The following is an 18,089-nucleotide window of genomic DNA, read 5'->3' on the forward strand; positions in this document are numbered from 1 at the left end:
AATATAGTTCAGGTAGAGTTATAATAACAATACAGTGTCTTGTTATAGCGAGATCAGAGCACGATGATGAAGCGTGTCCTGTGAGGGGCTTCCGTAGTGATATTATTGACTGGCGCTCGCAGCAGCTGCGTCCGTTTCCTGCTGATAAAACGTGTAAAATACAGTTTTCACTCCTTGATATTTACCTTTGGTTCGTTCGCCTCCAATACGTCCTTTCCATTAAAACGTCACACTTGAGACACCGCCGGATGCCTTTACACGCACAAAAAGCGACACCGCTATCAGTAGCCGAGATCCCATCCTGCGTCATAATTTTCTTCTTCTGTTAATGTGCAGGGACGAACCTGTTAAAATAAGGTAAACATCGCCACCTAACGACACGCGGTGTCTATGTATTCCATGCATTATATAAAGTAGCCTAAGTAACACTTTACGTTAAAAATCATATTTAGAAATATGAAAATCTACATAATGGATACTTTTGCTACTTCTGTTAATCTGAAGCTGATTTGTTTGTACTTTTACTCATTGAGGTTTTGAATTCAGGACTTGTACTTTAGTATTGCAGTTTTTACTTTTACTCTAGTAAGAGATCCGAATACCTCCATCAACCCGGGCTGTGGGCTTCTACATTGAGCCTTCCAGGCTCAGCTCGGGAAAATAAACAATGACGTGTGAATCGCGGAAGCCACGCCTACCGGAAGTACATAGATTTTCCCCGGGAAAGCTCATTTGCTTCAAGACAAGTTGGTGAACTGTCTGTAAGTAATTTTACCTATAAATATTAACAAAGCGATTGTTTTAATGTTTACTTTGCTTAAGTAAATGTACCGTTAGTGTTTTCAACGGTGATGTTGCGAAGTAACTCTAATTTTAGACTTTGAAGTCACACACGTTGGAAACTAGTGTAGTGATTCCCATCCGGGAAATACATTCCCCAGAGATTATGTGTAAGTAGTGAAGTACTAATTCAATTAAGTTATTCACTTTTATATAAGTATGTGGACCATTAACCCTAAAACATTATCGTTAGTTGGTGTGAGTCCAATTTTAAGTATATCCAAAGCCAGAATACCCTCAAAACTACCACCAACCAGATACAAAACATGCCCCCCACCAAGCCCAGTGGGTGCAACGCCTTTACACTTACCTGCAGTAGAGTAAAGAAATTAAGCAAATGATGACAACAAAATTACCACATTTGAACCCTATTGATTTTGTGTCCATGGCGAGTATGTAAGATATAAAGAATTAGTTCCACAGAATGTGTCCCCATTGAAGAAAATCAGATCAGAATCTGATAATAAACCAGGAAGATAACCTACAAATGAAAGAGTTTAAAAAAGGAACATAAATGTCGAAAAGCAAAAAGCAATAAATATAAAGAATACTATGAAATCTGGGGCTACAGGGCTAACCCTACTCCTGAAGGTTGAGGGGCACTCGGGTGGGGTTAGCGCTCCCCGCTGTGTCTCCATAGGTGCATCGTGTTTGCTGGGTGTGGTCAGAGGTGTGACGGACCTCAACCTAACTTAAGAAGAGGGCACTGAACAAAGTCTTTACTGTCCCATCTCAAGTCTGGAATCGTGGTCTTGTCTGCAGCTAAGCGATGGAGAAAATAACCGAGAAGCTGTTACTGGAGAAAGGCTCTCCAAAAAGCAACAAACTGGAGCAGATCAAGACACTGAAGTAAGCAGGTTTTTTTTGCTTTGTTTTTTTTTTAAGCGACTGCAGCTTTTGTGTTGTGTGGTGACTTCAGTGTGGAGCGAGAAGCACTGGATTGCATTTCAAGGACTTCACGTTCCCCCTAAATTGTTATTTATGTACAATCAGATATCCCGGATTGGTATCAGTAGAATAAAGGAGGTTCTCTTTGTTTTCAGTTTATCCGGGCTGGGACTGAAGACCCAAGACCTGCCTGTGCGGCTGCTGTCCCGCCTGCGGTCCCTGGAGCGGTGGGATCTCTCTGGGAACTCCCTGCAGGCGTTGCCAAAGTCACTGGAGCTGCCGGCGCTTTGCTACCTGGACCTCAGCGACAACCAGATGGAGGATGTGACCACTCTGGAGCCTCTCAGCGGTCTGCAGGAGCTGAAGATGGAGGACAATCTTTATATCACTGTGAGGATGTGGCGAATGGGGTTTATTTGCTAGTAGAAAGGACCACAGTGTGTTGTTCATTCCCAAACCATTTCCACGGCTGGATTTACGTTGTGAATCTTTCACACAACTTTTGTTTGAGGTGCAACTTAAACGTCAAAAAGCTCATTTGATGGAGCTCCTTGAATGCAGTGTGAAAAGATCCATTGTTCTCTTTTGAGTAGCCAGTCTTTCACCCATCAGGTGGAAAATGACCAATCAAGCCGGCTAATTGTGTTGCATGTGTTGATTGTTTTCGAAGACACTTTGTCGTTGAGCTGCATGCTTTGTGGTCATCACCTCACAGCAAGGAGTTTCAGTCTGGTTTCCTCTATTCACTTTGCATATTCATTGTGTCTGAGTGGGTCCCCCCCCCACCCCCCCCCCGCGGCTGAAAGACATTTAGATCGTGTTTACTGGACACTCTTGTTGCCTGTAGGTGTGACTGTTTGTGAGCTCTGTGAGAGACCGGTGATCAAAATCAATCCCGATGTCCTTTCAAAAACACCTCCGTGGCTCTTGGATATGAACTGATAATGTTGTTTCTCTCCCTCAGGTTAGTGATAATTACAAGCTGATGGTGTTGTTGCCCAAACTGAGGATTTACAACGGTAAAGATGTCAGCACCTCTGCCAACCATTTGCGCTTTGTCTACAGTGAGAACCTGAGGACCAGGGTAAGGAAATGATTTCTGTCGTTCCAGTAATCCCGCTGTGTCCTCTATAGTGGGACAGCGAATTAGAGGCTGAGGATGATGTGAAACAAACCTAAACTAACGCGGTTAGGTCGGAATGTTTCCATTCCGGCGCAGTTTTATTGCATAAGCAATGTCCCCCGCCCCCTTTTTTTTTAGATCATTGCCGTGTGGGAGAAGAGCTTCTCTCTCCCGGATCCCGTCACGGCGGAGAAATTGTCCGCCTTGGAGAAAAGCTTTGTCAGTACTGCCCGTCAACAGGTTAAATATGGACCCAGTTCAGTCAGCGACTTCACCAAATGGAGGGTGAGTTCCTGATGTTAGAGACATTTCGGTGCTTTTTTTTTTTTTTTTGGTGTGGTCTTCTTTTCATTTTCATTGTCTCTCTGTGTCCTTCTGGGTTTTAGGTGGAGGTTCTCGCTAAGGAGTATCTGCGCTCTCTGACCGAACCAAAGGAAGAACCGGAGTGCAAAAGGTCCACGGACACTAAAGAGAGCAGCGTAAGACTTCAGAGGATGAGCTGCTGCAACGTTCTGTCTGCCATTGGGATTCTGAGACCGTACAGTAACTTGTACGCGCAGGATGTTGTGTGAATGATTTGCTTTGAAGCTCATTTTGTTTTTCCCTTTTATTTCTTTCTTTCCCCAGAGGGTCTTGACGCCTACGAAGAGGAAACAAAACACATCCGTTGACACCGACAGAAGCCTGACGCCTCGCAAGAAACTGCGCTCGGATCTCCCGGCCTCCCCGGCCGCGGTCAGTCCCTGCAAATCGGGCCTGAGCCGCAAACTGCAGGCGCTCACCCAGGCCCCCGCCGTCAGGGTGAGCCCCCGCAAGGCAAGCCAGCCTCCCGTCACCCCGACCGCGGAGGCGCCGAGGAGAGGACCTAGAGCGCGACAAGCCAAAGACGACGACGACGACGGGGCTCAGACAAAACCGAATCGAGCGGAGCCGCGGAGGGACGCTGACTGGCTGTCCTCGATAAAGAGCTGCAGCAGGACTCCGGTAATGCACGTGGGATACTTTGATTTTGTGCGGTAACACGACTCTCACTTTTAACCAAGATACGTGACTATGAAGTGTACTCTTTAGCCGCGCTAGTCAACCCAATATCGCTTTCTCAACAACATGCACCACTCCGCTTCCGCTTCCCCCGGCAGCCGGTGCGTCTGAAGCCTCTCCACGTCCTCCAGTGCCACAGTAAACAGGACAGCTCGGAGGACTTCTCCACCCAGCTGTGGGCCTGTGCCTTCCAGCCGCTGCCAGACTCCACGGGTACAGTTCAACAGATATCTTTATCAGGGCGTCCCCAAGGCTGTTTATCCAAATGAAAGTCTTTAAATCTGTGGTTAAAGTCAGAGGAATCAGAGAAATATAGAGATTAAAACCGCCCCCCTTTTCCTGTTTTTACAGGTTCTGGAGGCGGGAGCCGTTTGGTTGCTACCTGTGGTGGAGACTCTCTCTGTGTTATTGACTGTGAAACCGGTTTAGTGATGAAGAAGTACAAAGTTCCTGGAGAGGTTTGCTCTATTTCTGATTTCTAACATTTTTCTTAATGGTATATTCCCACATCTACATTCACTGTACCACTAGAGACATTCTGCTAACGTTAAAGCACTTAGGATTTATTATTACAATGGTCAGGACAGATTTAGTATTCATATAATTAAATCATTTGGATATGTTTTATCTGTCGTTTACCCACAACAGGAGTTCTTCTCCCTCTCCTGGTCCACTGTGCTGATGTCCAGAGGAGGCGGGGCCTCGGCTCAACACTGCAGCGTTCTGGCGGCTGGTGGGAAGAGGGGACTGGTCAAACTGATCCACCCCAGAAACAACGTGGCCTACGGGGAGTTCAGGGCCAGCCGCAAGGCGCTGTCGGTCCTCCGCTTCAACCACCACCAGGGGAACTTCCTGTTCAGTGAGCCACGGTCACTTTGTTACAGATTAACGACTAGCAGTGTGAGCGCTGTGTGGCCGACGGCCACCCAGTCTAGAGGTCCGGCTTCATCAGATTAAAGAATAACTCCTGTTCTGAGTAGTAGTTAGAAGAATATTAAATGCACATTGTGGTTAAAATGAGGCCTTTCCTCCGACATTTCTCAGACAACATCTAAAATGAGTCAAATTGCAGTTATTATATTCGTAACAGAAAAGTAAGGTCACTTGTAAAATGATCCATATGTTATATTCTGAAGGGGAACCTGCGTTCAGGCTCAACATCTTTGTTCTCTTGTTCCTTTTTTGTCCTTGTGTGAAAACGTCACTCACCCGTCTGCTCTTTGTCTCCCAGCTGGCTCATACGATAACAAGATTGTGTTGTGGGACATCGGAGGAGTGGACAGCCAGTACAACTACAAAGTTGTGTGAGTGTGTATCCATGGGAAAGTCCCTTTTTAAATCTAGCTACACAAATTCCAGTCTATACGTTTTGTTTTTGTTTTAAGGAATCAAGATGTGTGTCTAAAAGCAGATCTACTGCTCGTTAGATTAGTTTTCTAAACCAGCACGATCGTGTTTGTTTCCAGACTGTGGTTGTTAAAGTATTAGTGTTTGTCCCCACAGTCAGCTGCTTGTGTTGGACATCAGCACCACCCCTCTGCACATCTGCCTGCCCCCCACCTCCCCCAGCTCGCACCTACTGACGGCCTGCGAGGACGGCCTGCTCTGCTACGACACGCGGCTCGGCGGCAGCAACAACACCACAAAGAGGTAAAAACTTGAGGACCATCCAGGCCGGGTTGACAGGTTGACTGGGTGATGTTTACGGCTAATGAAAGCGCCACAATGATCGGCTTCATGTTGCTGTTTAGTGTCTATTTTCAAAAAAAAGGGACCATTTGCAGTGCCAGTGACAAACCCTCCGTCCATAAATCTGTACACTGAACCAGCCGGTAGCATTTTGTGTTTATTATTTTTGTTTCTCACCAGGACCAAAGAGATGGAGATAACGTTCCCCATCTATAAGAAGGAAGACAAAGACCATGACTACCACACCATCGATGGCCTTAGTTTTCTTACGGATGACATAGTGGGTGAGTGAGGCTCTCGCAGTACACTGCTGTCACCACTAGATGTCACCATAGTTTTGTCTTTAAAACCGTGACTTTCAAAGGACCTCATGTCTGTCTTTACGTCTAACCATGTGTTAAGTAGAACTGACCTAGTCACACTTGCTTGGAATGCATTTTAACTTTCAATCAGTCAGTCAGGTTCACCCGGTGTGTTTTCTTCATTTCAGCACCATATCAAGATAAAAAGTGCATTTAGCATTTTGATTCTATGGTCTACATAAAAAATGTTGCTAAATCTTTCCTCTCTTTTGCGCCTATTGTTACTATGGACGTCTAGCCTCCAAGAACTACATGCATTGCTCCATTTATTTGTGGAGCTGGAGCGGGACCAAGGCCCAGCGGCCCGGCAAGAAGGACCGGACCGTTTGTGCTGTGGTTCTGGCGGAGCTGCAGTGGGCCAATACTGAGATCCCCTACCTGGCTCTCAACACCTGCCCAGGTAAGTCCCAGGTCATCTGATCCGTAATGCTGCGTTTGCTTTTTTTCTTTGTCAAGCCTACAAAATTCACCACAAAGTAAAAGCGTAGGCTTTCTGATAATGACAGAATTATTTTCATTTATGTTTGTTTCTGTTTGTCCACAGTTCAATTAAGCCATTTTTTACATTTGATGAACACTGCAACTTCATATAGTTAGTATTTTCTACATTGCCTTCCTTCTTTGCTTCAGCCCTAGTATACACAAAAGTATATTTTGAACACTGTTCACCTTTTTACTAAGCTGTTTTACGCTCTGTGTTGGAAGTCATGCTGATATTCTAATGTGTGTGTGTGTGTGTTTGCTCATTCCCTCTCCCCAAGGCCAAGCCTACGTAGTGTGTGGTGATGACAAAGGCAGGCTATGGACATACAACATCTCCAAGCTGCAGAAAAACAGTCTCCAGACGGGGAAGCCCATACTCCCCACTGAGGTCCTCATCTCCTCTCAATGCCTTGTTTACTATAAACTCTGCTTTCACACAGTATTGCAGGAAAACCTTCTGAATATGTTGTAGATTTGCAAAAAAAGTAATCTAAACTGATTGTATTCCTAGTAAGCTCACCAACTTTGAATGCTGATTTGGGAACACGTTACCATGACTAAAAAGACACTTTTTTAACCTGACAATACAGATGTCAGGAATTTGCCTCAGTGCGGTTCATAAAAAACAACCAAAACAGTTGCATACTTAGATGTGTATATCTGCTAAAAGAATCGCAACTTTGGATCTGGTGTTCGCCAGACATGTGTTCATAAACTTTGCTCACCACTGACCCGCTAACGTGGTCTTTGTTTGGGCAGATGTTGGAGTGGCCGACCCCAGTGAGGAAGGACCGCGGCCAGGTGGAGGGCCCCTCCATCAACAGCGTAGCAATGGACCCTGAGCTCCACTTCCTGGTGGCCCTAAGTGACAAGAACATGGTGATCGTGTGGAAGAGGGAGGAGTCCGCCTGAGCAACACGGGCCAGACACTGTCTGCTAATCATGAGTGGAGGTCCAGGTTTTTGATACAAGCCCTTAAGGTTTGTTTGCCGACACACAATTCTTTATTATTGTGTCTCTTATGGTCCTTTTGATTTTGTTGAATTAACTGTTCAGTCCTTATCGCCAAATGAGGAGACACCAAGGTGATTGAGCTTACAGCCTTTTTGTGTTACAAACTAGCTGTGGTGAAATTTCCAGGAATTCTCTGTTTGCATCTGGGAAGTTTGAACGGAAAACTTGCACAAAAAACAGAACAAAATCTTTGAGAGTGTAGTTATAAAAGAGATGTTAAAATGTCGGATCCAACCATAACAACAGTGCGAAATTCACAAATCCAATCCAAGATCCAACATGATGCCTTACTGGAAATGTATGGGCCGAAGTTTGTGTAACTGGAAACAGAAAATATATATTTTACATTTAAAGTTGAATAATTTAATTAATTGTGCACCCAAGAACCAACACATAACGAATACAGCTTTTGAACAAAGTGACATTTTTTTTTTTTGTGCATACATGTGTTTTCTTCTAATGTACATATTTAAGGTAATCGTAGGTGAATGTGCCTCATCTGTAATGAGGTCAGTCTTTGGACCTTGCTGTTATGTAATGACACGATCACGTTACGGAATGCAAACACACAAACACGCCTCACTAAAAAGTCAACACTGGTGTGAGGAGTAAAGAGGCAGAGTAGATATGCAGCCCGGATACTGATAGTGAATCCAGAAAAGAGTTTTCCTTCTTCCTGTCTGATCCAGTAGTACTGAACTGACTGTATGTCTCTGGGTGCGACTTACCATTCTTTTTATGTGTTTAAACTGTGCCAATATATTGATTTAATAAATCAAATTATTGCATTTTAAAAATGTATTTCATTATTATCATTATGTGAGTGTCTGTTAAATATGTTATTTTTAATGTCAACCCTAAAATTAATACATTACAAGGTCCATTGCACACTCAGTATGTATTGAAGTGGAAAGGTTACATTTGATATGTAAGTGAGGTTGTATTGGGTACAATATGTGGCTTTCGTTAGTCAAAACCCACAATAAGTTATGTTCTGTGACATCTGTCCTGCAAAGCTTGTTATGCAGCGAGAACAATAGGGGAATACTTTCATAATTCATAAATTCAATAATATAACGTACTCAGAAATCGGCCTTTGTGCATAATCAACACTTTTTCTTGCTCAATTTACATTTAAAATGTGAGGTGAGGGTCAACTTAAGTTCTCGTCTGCAGTCTGCAGACCACCTCGAGTCGCAGCCAAGAATACTTGTTGTTATGAATGTTCCTAGCAGTTGAGTACACGGGGAGGTGGGGCTGGAGGGGCTGTTGGCTCCGCCTCTAACTGACTGATTGGTTCAGCTGTCAAGACGTCACCTCCAGATCCCCCCCCCACTGGCCAATGCGCACAAAGCCCTTTCTGTACCCACTCTACTGTACTCCGTTACGTGCCTTTGTGTGCACCATTTCGACGCAAACCTAATGGCCTCGAAGCGACCCGCGGCCGTTTAAGCGCAAGAACGGGAACAGGACAGCCCCGTTCACTCAAGCGGCTCGGCTCCGAACGCGCCCCGGGACTGGCAGGCATAGCGTCCGAGATGCTGAGCGGGGCAACCTGCGGGGCCAAGCCGGGGCTCGGCAGCCTCCTGCTGGCCACCCTCACCAAAACAGTGCCGCCGATGTCAGGCGTGGGTAGCCGCAGATTTCGGTCCACATCCTCGATGCACGGATTATCGGAGATGGCCAGGGAGCGGTCGAAGTCTGTCACGTCGTTTTACAACCAGGCCGCGATAGACGTTTCCGCCGAAAAGGTAAGAACGGGATGTTTTCGCCGGTGCACTACTCCGAAACGTCGCTCTTACAGCGGAGGGAGTAGGCTAGCTGCAACCGGCTTTAGCTTGACACTAATGCTAGCTGCTAGCCAGATTCGTGGTGCGTTCAAGGACACCAATAAGGCAAGTGAATAGGTAGCTGTTTCGTATTCTTAAGATAACTTAACTCGGTAAATCGTCTTTTTACTTTTTATACATTTGCTATGCGTGTCCAAACTGGCACAAACTAAATATATGTGATTTGATATGAAATACTTTTCTTTATTTCGAATAAAACCGATCCAGTGACCGTTACGTTGTCTCTCGCCGCTATGTAATCGACTTCCACTGAACGCAGCGCGGGTGTTCTTGTTCTGTGAGAACATTGTTTTTCAACGGGCGACTGCCTTTTAATAGCGGACAAAGTAACGCTGTCGTTTAACAAAATATCCAAAATATATTGGCACAATTTCTCAAATGAGCTGGTGTTTCAGCGATGGAGGGTCAAGTCCACTACAAGTCAGCTGGTACCAGAACTTGTACGGAGTTGGGTTTTCAAGGAAATGTTGAAAATTATGAGTAGCTCTTTACCCATCATTGCTGAAAACACCGTTTCTTCTTCTTTTCTATTACGTAAAAAAAACCGTCCTCTTAAACCATTTATTCCTCAATGACGTTTAAGGCCTGGCAAGAATATGAACGACTCAGTGGTTTGTTATATGATTTCCAGTTGTAATGAATAGTCAGCTTTTTTCACCCCCCCACACAGTTCATGGACCTTGTCCTTTCCACTCGTGCCTTAATGCACTTTTAACCTTTTAAACTTCTGGGGTCATGGGGGGGGCATAATAACTTGCATTACCTGCTCACCCGCTCCGAACCAGGTAATGTTCAAGATAACATCGATTTGTATAAATAATCTTGTCACTCATGTGGACACGGTTCAGTTTTTATCAAAGTCATGATCCCTGCAAAAAGCAACACAGGTGCAGCTGCCGAATCCAGGAAGACAACTGGCAATAAATCACCGACTGTGTGAATGAGTACATCAACGGGCTTATAATACCCCTGTCCCGCCTAGAGCACAAGCTGACCTCTATAATTACATGCCTGTCTGCCTGTTCCATTAAAGCAGTCAACAACAAATGCATTCAGATTCATATAATTGTCCAAGCAAAATTGCATTTGACGCTATGAATTCAGTCATCTTAAAGTGTTGACATTAGCGGTTTTGTTCTTTTGTCAATTGAAAAAATATTTGATATAGAAAAATACTAAGTTAAAATAATATTTCTGGTCTCACTGAAGCGTTTTGTATAGTTTCAGCGCTACTACTGAGAACACAATAATACCCGTCCCTGGTTATTGCTGAGTGTGTGCTGGCCAGGAAATGTTTTAGAGCTGTTTCCTGTGTATTTAATGCCCATGGCTGAAAGTCTTCATGGGTCTCTGGAGCTGCTGTCCCGACTCTAAATGTGTGTCTAATGGTACGTGTTAATGTCTCCCCAGCCCTCCGTGCGTCTGACCTTAGCGACCTTGCTGTATTCTGGGAAGTCTCCTGATGGCCACCACATCCTGGTAAATACTTCTGCCACAATGAGACGATACCGCCGGGGGGGGGTTTGCCTTTTCCCATCGACCAGCTCTCTGATCTGACTCGTCATCTTGCATGTTTGTGTCTGATCTCAGAGCAGCGCCAAGTACCTGCACAAGGAGCTGCCCGTGCGAATCGCCCATCGCATCAAGGGCTTCCGCAGCTTGCCCTTCATCATCGGCTGCAACCCCACCATTCTGCAAGTGGTAAGAACGCAAATCACGAGACGCGCCGAGCTGCAGGGGTTGGAGAGCCCGTACACGAAGCAGATGTTTATAGAAGGAAAAGGGACGTGCCACTGCAGTTTGAGTCGATAGATCCTCTTTATGCCGCTCTAAGAAGGTACAGGGTAAGATCAGAGTTGCTCATTATTAGAAACTGAAAGTGCTGCGTAGATTATACATGGTTTATATCTTACGGACCTCTGTGAATGATACAGTGGGCTTTGGCTTCTTCTCACGTTTTGCTGTCTCCAAGTTGTGCCATAAATTTGTACTGTGTACTGTGCAATACAGTACAACATGTGCATTGGCAGCAGACTTCAGTATGCCGGTCGGTGTGATTTCAGTGTACAGGTCAGCGTGACCTGATTATAAGAGTATCCGTAGCACCATTACTTTCTTTACTTTTTAAAGGCCATTTAGGACAAACAAAATTCCTTTCCCCCCATTTGCAGAGGTGGCGGCGGCACATGCCGTCCACACAGATGTCTCAGAACTTCAGCTAATAAAAGGCCACCGTTTGTCCCCTTTTCATCTTTATTTTTTTCCCCTCCCAGTGAGACTTTGTTTCGTCTCCAGCTCCTCCGTCTGGGAGCCGCGTTGTTTCCCCGGGCCCGGACGGATTAACCGACACTCCACTTCTTGTCGACGCTGTTGAACCTTCACCCAAATTCCTCCCTCGCCGGAGCTCCTCTGTGCCGATTGCGTAATTCGCAGTTCCTTTTGTGCGCCACCGGGTGCAATGTGGGTCAGGGTGCCTTCGACTCGACCCCCTCTGGGGAAAACAATACCCAAGGGCGGATCGAATTGGACGGAGGGCCGGGGCGTCTTCATTTTTCTACTGGGAAAGAGTTGTTCAGCTTTGTTCAGCAGCACGTGGAGCTGTACTGTAATGTTAGCCACGTGTGGACATGTCAGTAGCGGGGTGTGGGGCCCAGTGAGGAGGGAGGTGGATGATCACAATCTAACTACACCTCTGCTGCCCTTTCTTACAGCATGAGCTGTACATCCGAGCCTACCACATGCTCATCGACTTCCCCCAGGTGAGTGACAAACTTCTGCACAAGCATGCACGCACGCAGAGTCATTAGTTCAATTTATTTAGAAGCGGTTTTACGTACGAGTTTAAACAGGAAGTGGAACATTTGTTGGCTTAGACTTTATCGCCTGGCTGCACGTAGCAGCGCAGTGATTGCTGCTAACCGTTCTCTCATTACCAACAAATCATCAAAGGAGCAGAAACGACTGCTTGATTTACAGGTTTAAATAATTGGAGAAGAGATGCCAAAACCAGGGTTTGATAAGCTAAATGTTTTGACAATGAAACTTCCCCGTAGCATTCAGAAAGTGTTTAGTTGTGCAATTCTTTAGAAACTACTTTTACTGCTTAGTGTCAAAACATTCCCCTCCCAGCGGTGTAAATCACAATATGATATCGTCTTTACTCAATGATCCCATAATCGCTCATATCACAACAGTGTTCTGTGATTATAGTTACTGCGTCCGGACCGGCTGAACATGTTTTCTGAAATGAAGGCTTACGTTTGTCTCCACTTAATCATTCCGTTCTGAAAATGAACAGAGATAAATCAACCACACGTCAATTAATCTTTCTTTTGTCATCTCTGTTCAACGCATGCACATTTTTTGGTTTCAAATGAAGGCTGACTAAATTTTTTTTGATTTGAAATATAAATAGTTCTTTTATCTTTGCTGGATTGCTCAAGACAGGCTAACCGGGAGGTGCTGTTTGCATTAAAATCAAATATTCACACATCATGGAGAACGTGGATGCCTCCTAATTAAAATATACACACATTAGATCTTTTTTTGAAGTTTGCCTCGCTGTGTTTACAGATCAAGGATCAGGAAACGGAGGCCCGTTTCTGCAAGCTGGTGCAGCAGCTGCTGGACGACCACAAAGACGTGGTCACCATGATGGCGCAGGGCTTCAGGGAGTGCCGCAGACACATCCAGGTAGGACGCCACCTCCTGCACAGGCTGCCGACTGGATCCCATACTGGACCGCACGTCCCCTCCAATGATTTTTGTAAAGGTCTTATTTAGTGTTAGTTTGTTAATGTGTTTTTATATTTTGACTCCCATTGCAGGACGAGGCCATCATTCGCAGCTTCCTGGATACGACGCTGTGCTCTCGTCTGGGCATCCGGATGTTGTCAACGCACCACCTCGCCCTTTACGAAGACAACGTACGGCCGAGCGCCATTACAATTCCTTCCTAAAACGTCCGCCGGTTATTTGGGGATAAGAGGGAGTTCAGGGTTATTCGATGTCTTAACTGTGCCCAAATGAAGTCAAATGAAATGGAATTCTTTTATATATCCTATATATTATCTTTTGTTAGATTTCACTTTTCTTCCATTTTCTGACTTAATATTTTTGTTACTTTACGTGACTTTTTTTTTTTAAAGCTTTTTCTGACATTTTGATATTTAAAAAATATTTTTACCAAACATATTTCTACTCTTTTTTTTTTTTTTCAAAACAATTTTGACAATTCTTTTGACATTTTTCTCTTTTCTCCCATTTCAGCCTGATTTCGTCGGGATGATATGCAGACGTCTCTCCCCCAAAAAGATAGTGGAGAAGTGGGTGGACTTTGCCAGGTACGCGCTAGGTCACACAGCTTTGTTTATTTATCACCTTCAGATGACTTTCTGTATGAGCACCGTGTTGACTGACAGAAGTCAGAGTTCACCTGATAAACTCCCCCCAGCGCACGCTGGAGCTGTCAATGAGATATGAGCAATCGTCTTTGTTTACCTTCTCTAATCTTATCTGATGACCTTCTTCCACTTTTACCACATCTAAAAAAATGTTCATACCGCTCGTTGGCCAATCGTCCGCCTGTAAACAATAACGCGCCTGTTGTTGTTCCAGGCGTCTGTGCGAGCACCAGTACGGGAACTCACCCAGAGTGAGGATCAACGGACACGTTGCTGCTCGCTTCCCCTTCATCCCTCTGCCTCTGGATTACATCCTGCCAGAGCTCCTCAAGAACGCCATGAGGTGACCTCACCTCATACATGTGTATTACATCAGCGCTGTGTGACATCTTGAAGATGAGCCGCGATACGAGAGTATGGAACTGAAGTAACTTTAGGTGCAATCGCCGTGAGAAGGACCTGACTGTGGGGGTGTTGTAATAAAAACCAAATACAACACATGTCACAAACAAACACAAGTTTTATTTGCTAAGATACAGAAAAAGGAGTGAAACATGTTTTGGCCTGACAGAGAACCTGCTCCAACTTGTAGCTCAGTTGTAAAATGTAATACAAAACATGTGTTTACAGAATTTTATGTTTGTTTACAAGAGGAATGAAGCAGACTATGCATCATGTAAACAAGTTCCTTGCATTTCCTCAGTAAAGTCACCCAGCGGTTGAGCTCTGTGTCCGAGCGTTTCCCCATCACATCCATACACTTGTGTCTCCAGGGCAACCATGGAGAGCCACCTGGAAACCCCCTACAACGTGCCCGACGTGGTCGTCACCATTGCCAACAACGACATCGACTTTGTCATAAGGTGAGTGGCACGATGTCTGTTCTATAGTCTAAAAAGGCTGCACAAAAAAAATCCAATCCAATAAGTATTAAACCCAGCGGCGTCCATCCTTGTCAGTAGCAGAAACGACGGCATGGATTCTACATGAGGCGACTATTGCCAAAGCTTCCAAAAGTGACTTTCCCTTGTCCCCCGTTTCCAGGATTTCAGACCGTGGCGGCGGCATACCTCACAATATTATCGACAAGGTAATGGACTACCACTTCAGCACGGCCGAGGACAGCGCACAGGATCCCCGGATGAGCAACATCTTCAACAACATCACCAACAGTGGAAACCAGTCCAACCCCATGCACGGGTGAGCGAGCACAGAACGTCCTCCGTGTTTACGCGTGTCGCGAGATGGTTTTGTTCGATTTAGGCCGACATAAAGCAGTATGTTGGGAGTTGACGTGGTGAAAGCGACCTGAATAAAAGGGGGGCGGAGCTATGTAAGAAATCTCCGAGAATGGAAGCCCAGCTAATGAAACGCCTTTCGGGAGGTTTTGCAGAGCCACAGGGGTCTGCACACAACAGACCCTGACGCTGCCGTCTGTGTCCTTCTGTGTCACGCAGGTTTGGATTCGGCCTGCCCACCTCCAGGGCCTATGCCGAGTACCTGGGGGGCTCCCTGTCGTTGCAGTCCATGCAGGGCATCGGCACCGACGTCTACCTGCGTCTGCGCCACATCGACGGCAAAGGAGAGAGCTTCAGGGTGTGAAGTCCCCCCCCCTCCTCCCCGGGAGGGCTGGCATGGACTACAGGACTCTGGTCCACTAAGTGATAGCCCACGCGCAGTATTTCGGTAGAAACTTCCTAAATTTAACCAACCCATTACTTTTTTTAGTTTGTTTTTTCGCCTTAGACTGATTATAAGCTATGTTAGCTCTCAAGTTAATAATATCATGTTGGGTTTTTCTTCCGTTTTGTGTCCGCTCCATGTGAATGTTGAAGGTTATCAATACAGACTGTGCACGTGTAGTGGGTTGATGTTGATGTGGAAGGAAAGGAAAAAAAAAAAAGAGCTTCAGTTTTAAAGAGGCTTACTTTGAAACCACTAGGTGCAGACGTTTCAACGAGACACTCCAGAACCCCATCAAAATCCTCCCCAAAGTACACAAATCATCTTCCACGATGGTCATTATAGTTTGAATAACTCTACAATTTAAGTACCTTACTGGTTGTTTTTTAAGAGCAGTACAACTTAAGTCTCCTCAGCATGCATTGTAAACCCCCAAGGAGCGATCTCCTTCATTTAAAATAAATAAAAGAATAGCAGAAGCTGATCTTTCGGTTTCTTTGTTGCATGCCACAGTGGACATCTTTGTTCGGCAGCAGCCGTGTGGAGCTTCGTGGCCTTACTGTGTGCCGCTGGTCCTTCATCCGCATGCCGACTTTTCTTCGTCTCTCTTCGTTGCCTTTAACGCCGACTCGGATGCACTCGTCTTGATTCTCCCGGTCAACACTTTCAGCCGCCATCGCAGCTTTTGACTTTATTTGAGAAAAGTAACAATAAACCAGAGAAGTATTGTCTAATATTGTTCTTATATATTTTCTTTTATCTGACTAAGTTGTTTGTTTGTTTTCTTTTTTTCTTCAAAAGCGTGTCAGTTGTTTTTGAGTTTTCTGTCTTTTTGGAAATTTTTGTATGTGAACACATAAAAAAAAAGAAAAAAAAAAAGACAATTTTCTTTGCACTGCATGGACGTCATTTTCATGGTCCGTTTACTTTGGACCGTGTCATCGACCCAAAGTCCATCCGAGCCGGTCGCAGTCGTTCTTCTCAAACTGAAGACGTACTGAAACAGCCTTCTTATGGATAAATGAATAACTCTAAAAAGAAATAACAAAATGTACATATAGAAAATAACTGAAGCCATAGCCGACCACCTCAAACACTTTTTTTTTTTTTCAACATTCCAGTCAACATGGACAACAGCTCAACTAGAGCGTTTGCGCAAGTTTATATGTTTGGAGTATTTCATAATATGAGCTTATGCTTTTTTTTTTTTATCAGAAAGGACATAGTGAGTCATGAGTTGCAATGAATAAGATGAGAAATTTATACACTTTAAAAGTCCTTTTTGAACTATAAATATTTTACATCTTGCCATTTCAGCAACTCGTTCACTTGGATTTGCACTAACGACAAAATGTAAAATGAGTTTAAATACAAATGTTTCTTGAGTTGAGATTTTTAGCTGAAAACATCTCTATCTTGAGATATCAAAACATGATCTGATTTACTTTGTAAACAGTTCATATTTATTTTGACATGTAATGGAACTAAAATAGCTTCGTCTAATTGACGTAGAATGGCCTGTATTATTATTATCATTATATTATGATCTGTACCTGTATTCTTAGACGTGAGGCGTTCATGTTTCTTTTTTTTGTGGTTGCTTTGAAGATTTTGCAATGTAATATGTAGATGATGAAGTTGCATCCCTTTGAGAGACGGTATGTCACCATCATCGTTTTTAGATTTTCTTTCTGGTGAAATGTTGATTGTGGTTTGTAAATTCAGATTTTGGCTGCCACACTGTGAATTATGAAATTCTTGCTCGCCACCTGCTGGCCCGAAAATAAAAGTGCAGGCAGACTCCAAAAACCTCATTCTTTGGTAGTAGACGGGGACGGGTGGGTGCAGTGAATTATTACACATCGTATCAGGACATTTCTATTTTCCTGCTTTCTGATTTTGTAATTTTTGCAAATAGAAGTGAGTCAACAACAACAGGTTATTTTAAGATCTCCAATAAAAGCAAAATATTGGAGTCATTTAACTAACATTCTGCCATGAATGTTTTGTCTCCTACACTGAAATTGGTTTCAAAACATTTTTTTCAATTCTGTTCTCTGTAAGACATTAAATCTTACTTGGTTGAAACTTTGAACGTGGCCGTACATTTGATCTGTTTTTATTTCTCTCTTGCATCTTCAAAGTTTTATAAAATAGGAAGTATGGAGGAAAAATCATCTGTTGAAATAATTAGTTCATAGGATGGTATGCCCATGAAAGTCACAGGATACTATGTTTAGAAAAAGTCACTATTATGTATTATGTAAAAAAATATATAGTATGTCAACATTTTTTGTAAAGCGGTGCTGTTTTGTATGTAGAAAGAAGTCATCATATAATTGATTTGTCACAGTATAGTATGCTGAAAAAAGTGTAGGATATCAATACAAGTCATATGGTGAAATAATTAATTGTAACAGTAATACATCAAAATATTTAAAAAAAAGACAGTACGGCCCCACGCAGGAGACACCGGTATCTATACCGCCAGGCCTTACTACCGTGTGTGTAAATAAAAAACAGACACTGCAAGATCAAAATCAATGTCTTTATAGCTTTACTGTTAAAACTATTATTTGTGTGACTAATGTTACTTATTTGATCTCTTATCTGAAAAAGTTGAATATATAATATCATTCTACATTCAACATGTTATAAGTCAAAGTTGTGTGTTGCAAAAAAAAGAAAAGCGTATATGTACGTATGTCGTAAA

At 43.9% G+C, this 18,089-nt stretch overlaps 3 protein-coding genes across 3 annotated transcripts in view; 2 read left to right on the plus strand and 1 right to left on the minus strand.

Moving 5' to 3' along the window:
• Positions 1–424, minus strand: part of alkbh4 (alkB homolog 4, lysine demthylase) — a 2,138-nt gene extending 1,714 nt beyond the window's left edge. Inside the window, 2 exon segments of the mRNA XM_078105065.1 lie at positions 186–220; positions 223–424. Coding sequence (XP_077961191.1) covers positions 186–220; positions 223–310 — 123 coding nt within the window. The 5' untranslated portion in view covers positions 311–424.
• A 1,178-nt stretch (positions 425–1,602) lies between these two features.
• lrwd1 (leucine-rich repeats and WD repeat domain containing 1) lies at positions 1,603–8,237 on the plus strand (the record flags this gene model as incomplete). The annotated part of the gene is given in 15 exon segments (XM_078106822.1): positions 1,603–1,689; positions 1,884–2,118; positions 2,693–2,812; positions 2,990–3,136; positions 3,238–3,330; positions 3,479–3,835; positions 3,991–4,105; positions 4,244–4,350; positions 4,541–4,751; positions 5,124–5,196; positions 5,396–5,542; positions 5,762–5,865; positions 6,182–6,343; positions 6,705–6,814; positions 7,186–8,237. Coding segments are annotated over 15 exon segments (2,214 nt in total). The 3' UTR covers positions 7,339–8,237.
• Positions 8,238–8,775: 538 nt separating this feature from the next.
• On the plus strand, positions 8,776–17,185 carry bckdk (branched chain ketoacid dehydrogenase kinase). The gene is made up of 11 exons (XM_078106823.1): positions 8,776–9,191; positions 10,701–10,769; positions 10,881–10,991; positions 12,002–12,049; positions 12,864–12,983; positions 13,118–13,216; positions 13,560–13,633; positions 13,908–14,036; positions 14,467–14,556; positions 14,738–14,893; positions 15,151–17,185. Exons 1-11 carry the CDS (start codon positions 8,979–8,981, stop codon positions 15,293–15,295), a joined length of 1,254 nt encoding a protein of 417 aa, XP_077962949.1. The 5' UTR covers positions 8,776–8,978; the 3' UTR covers positions 15,296–17,185.
• Positions 17,186–18,089: the final 904 nt, after the last annotated feature.

This window comes from Gasterosteus aculeatus, chromosome 7, assembly GCF_964276395.1.
Source record: "Gasterosteus aculeatus chromosome 7, fGasAcu3.hap1.1, whole genome shotgun sequence".
Taxonomy (NCBI): domain Eukaryota; kingdom Metazoa; phylum Chordata; class Actinopteri; order Perciformes; family Gasterosteidae; genus Gasterosteus; species Gasterosteus aculeatus.

Coding starts and splice junctions, on each gene's coding strand:
- bckdk (XM_078106823.1), top strand. CDS start 8,979: ATGCTGAGCGGGGCAACCTGCGGGGCCAAGCCGGGGCTCGGCAGCCTC. Junction 12,050..12,863: donor TGCTCATCGACTTCCCCCAG/GTGAGTGACAAA, acceptor CTGTGTTTACAG/ATCAAGGATCAGGAAACGGA. Junction 14,037..14,466: donor CTCCTCAAGAACGCCATGAG/GTGACCTCACCT, acceptor TTGTGTCTCCAG/GGCAACCATGGAGAGCCACC.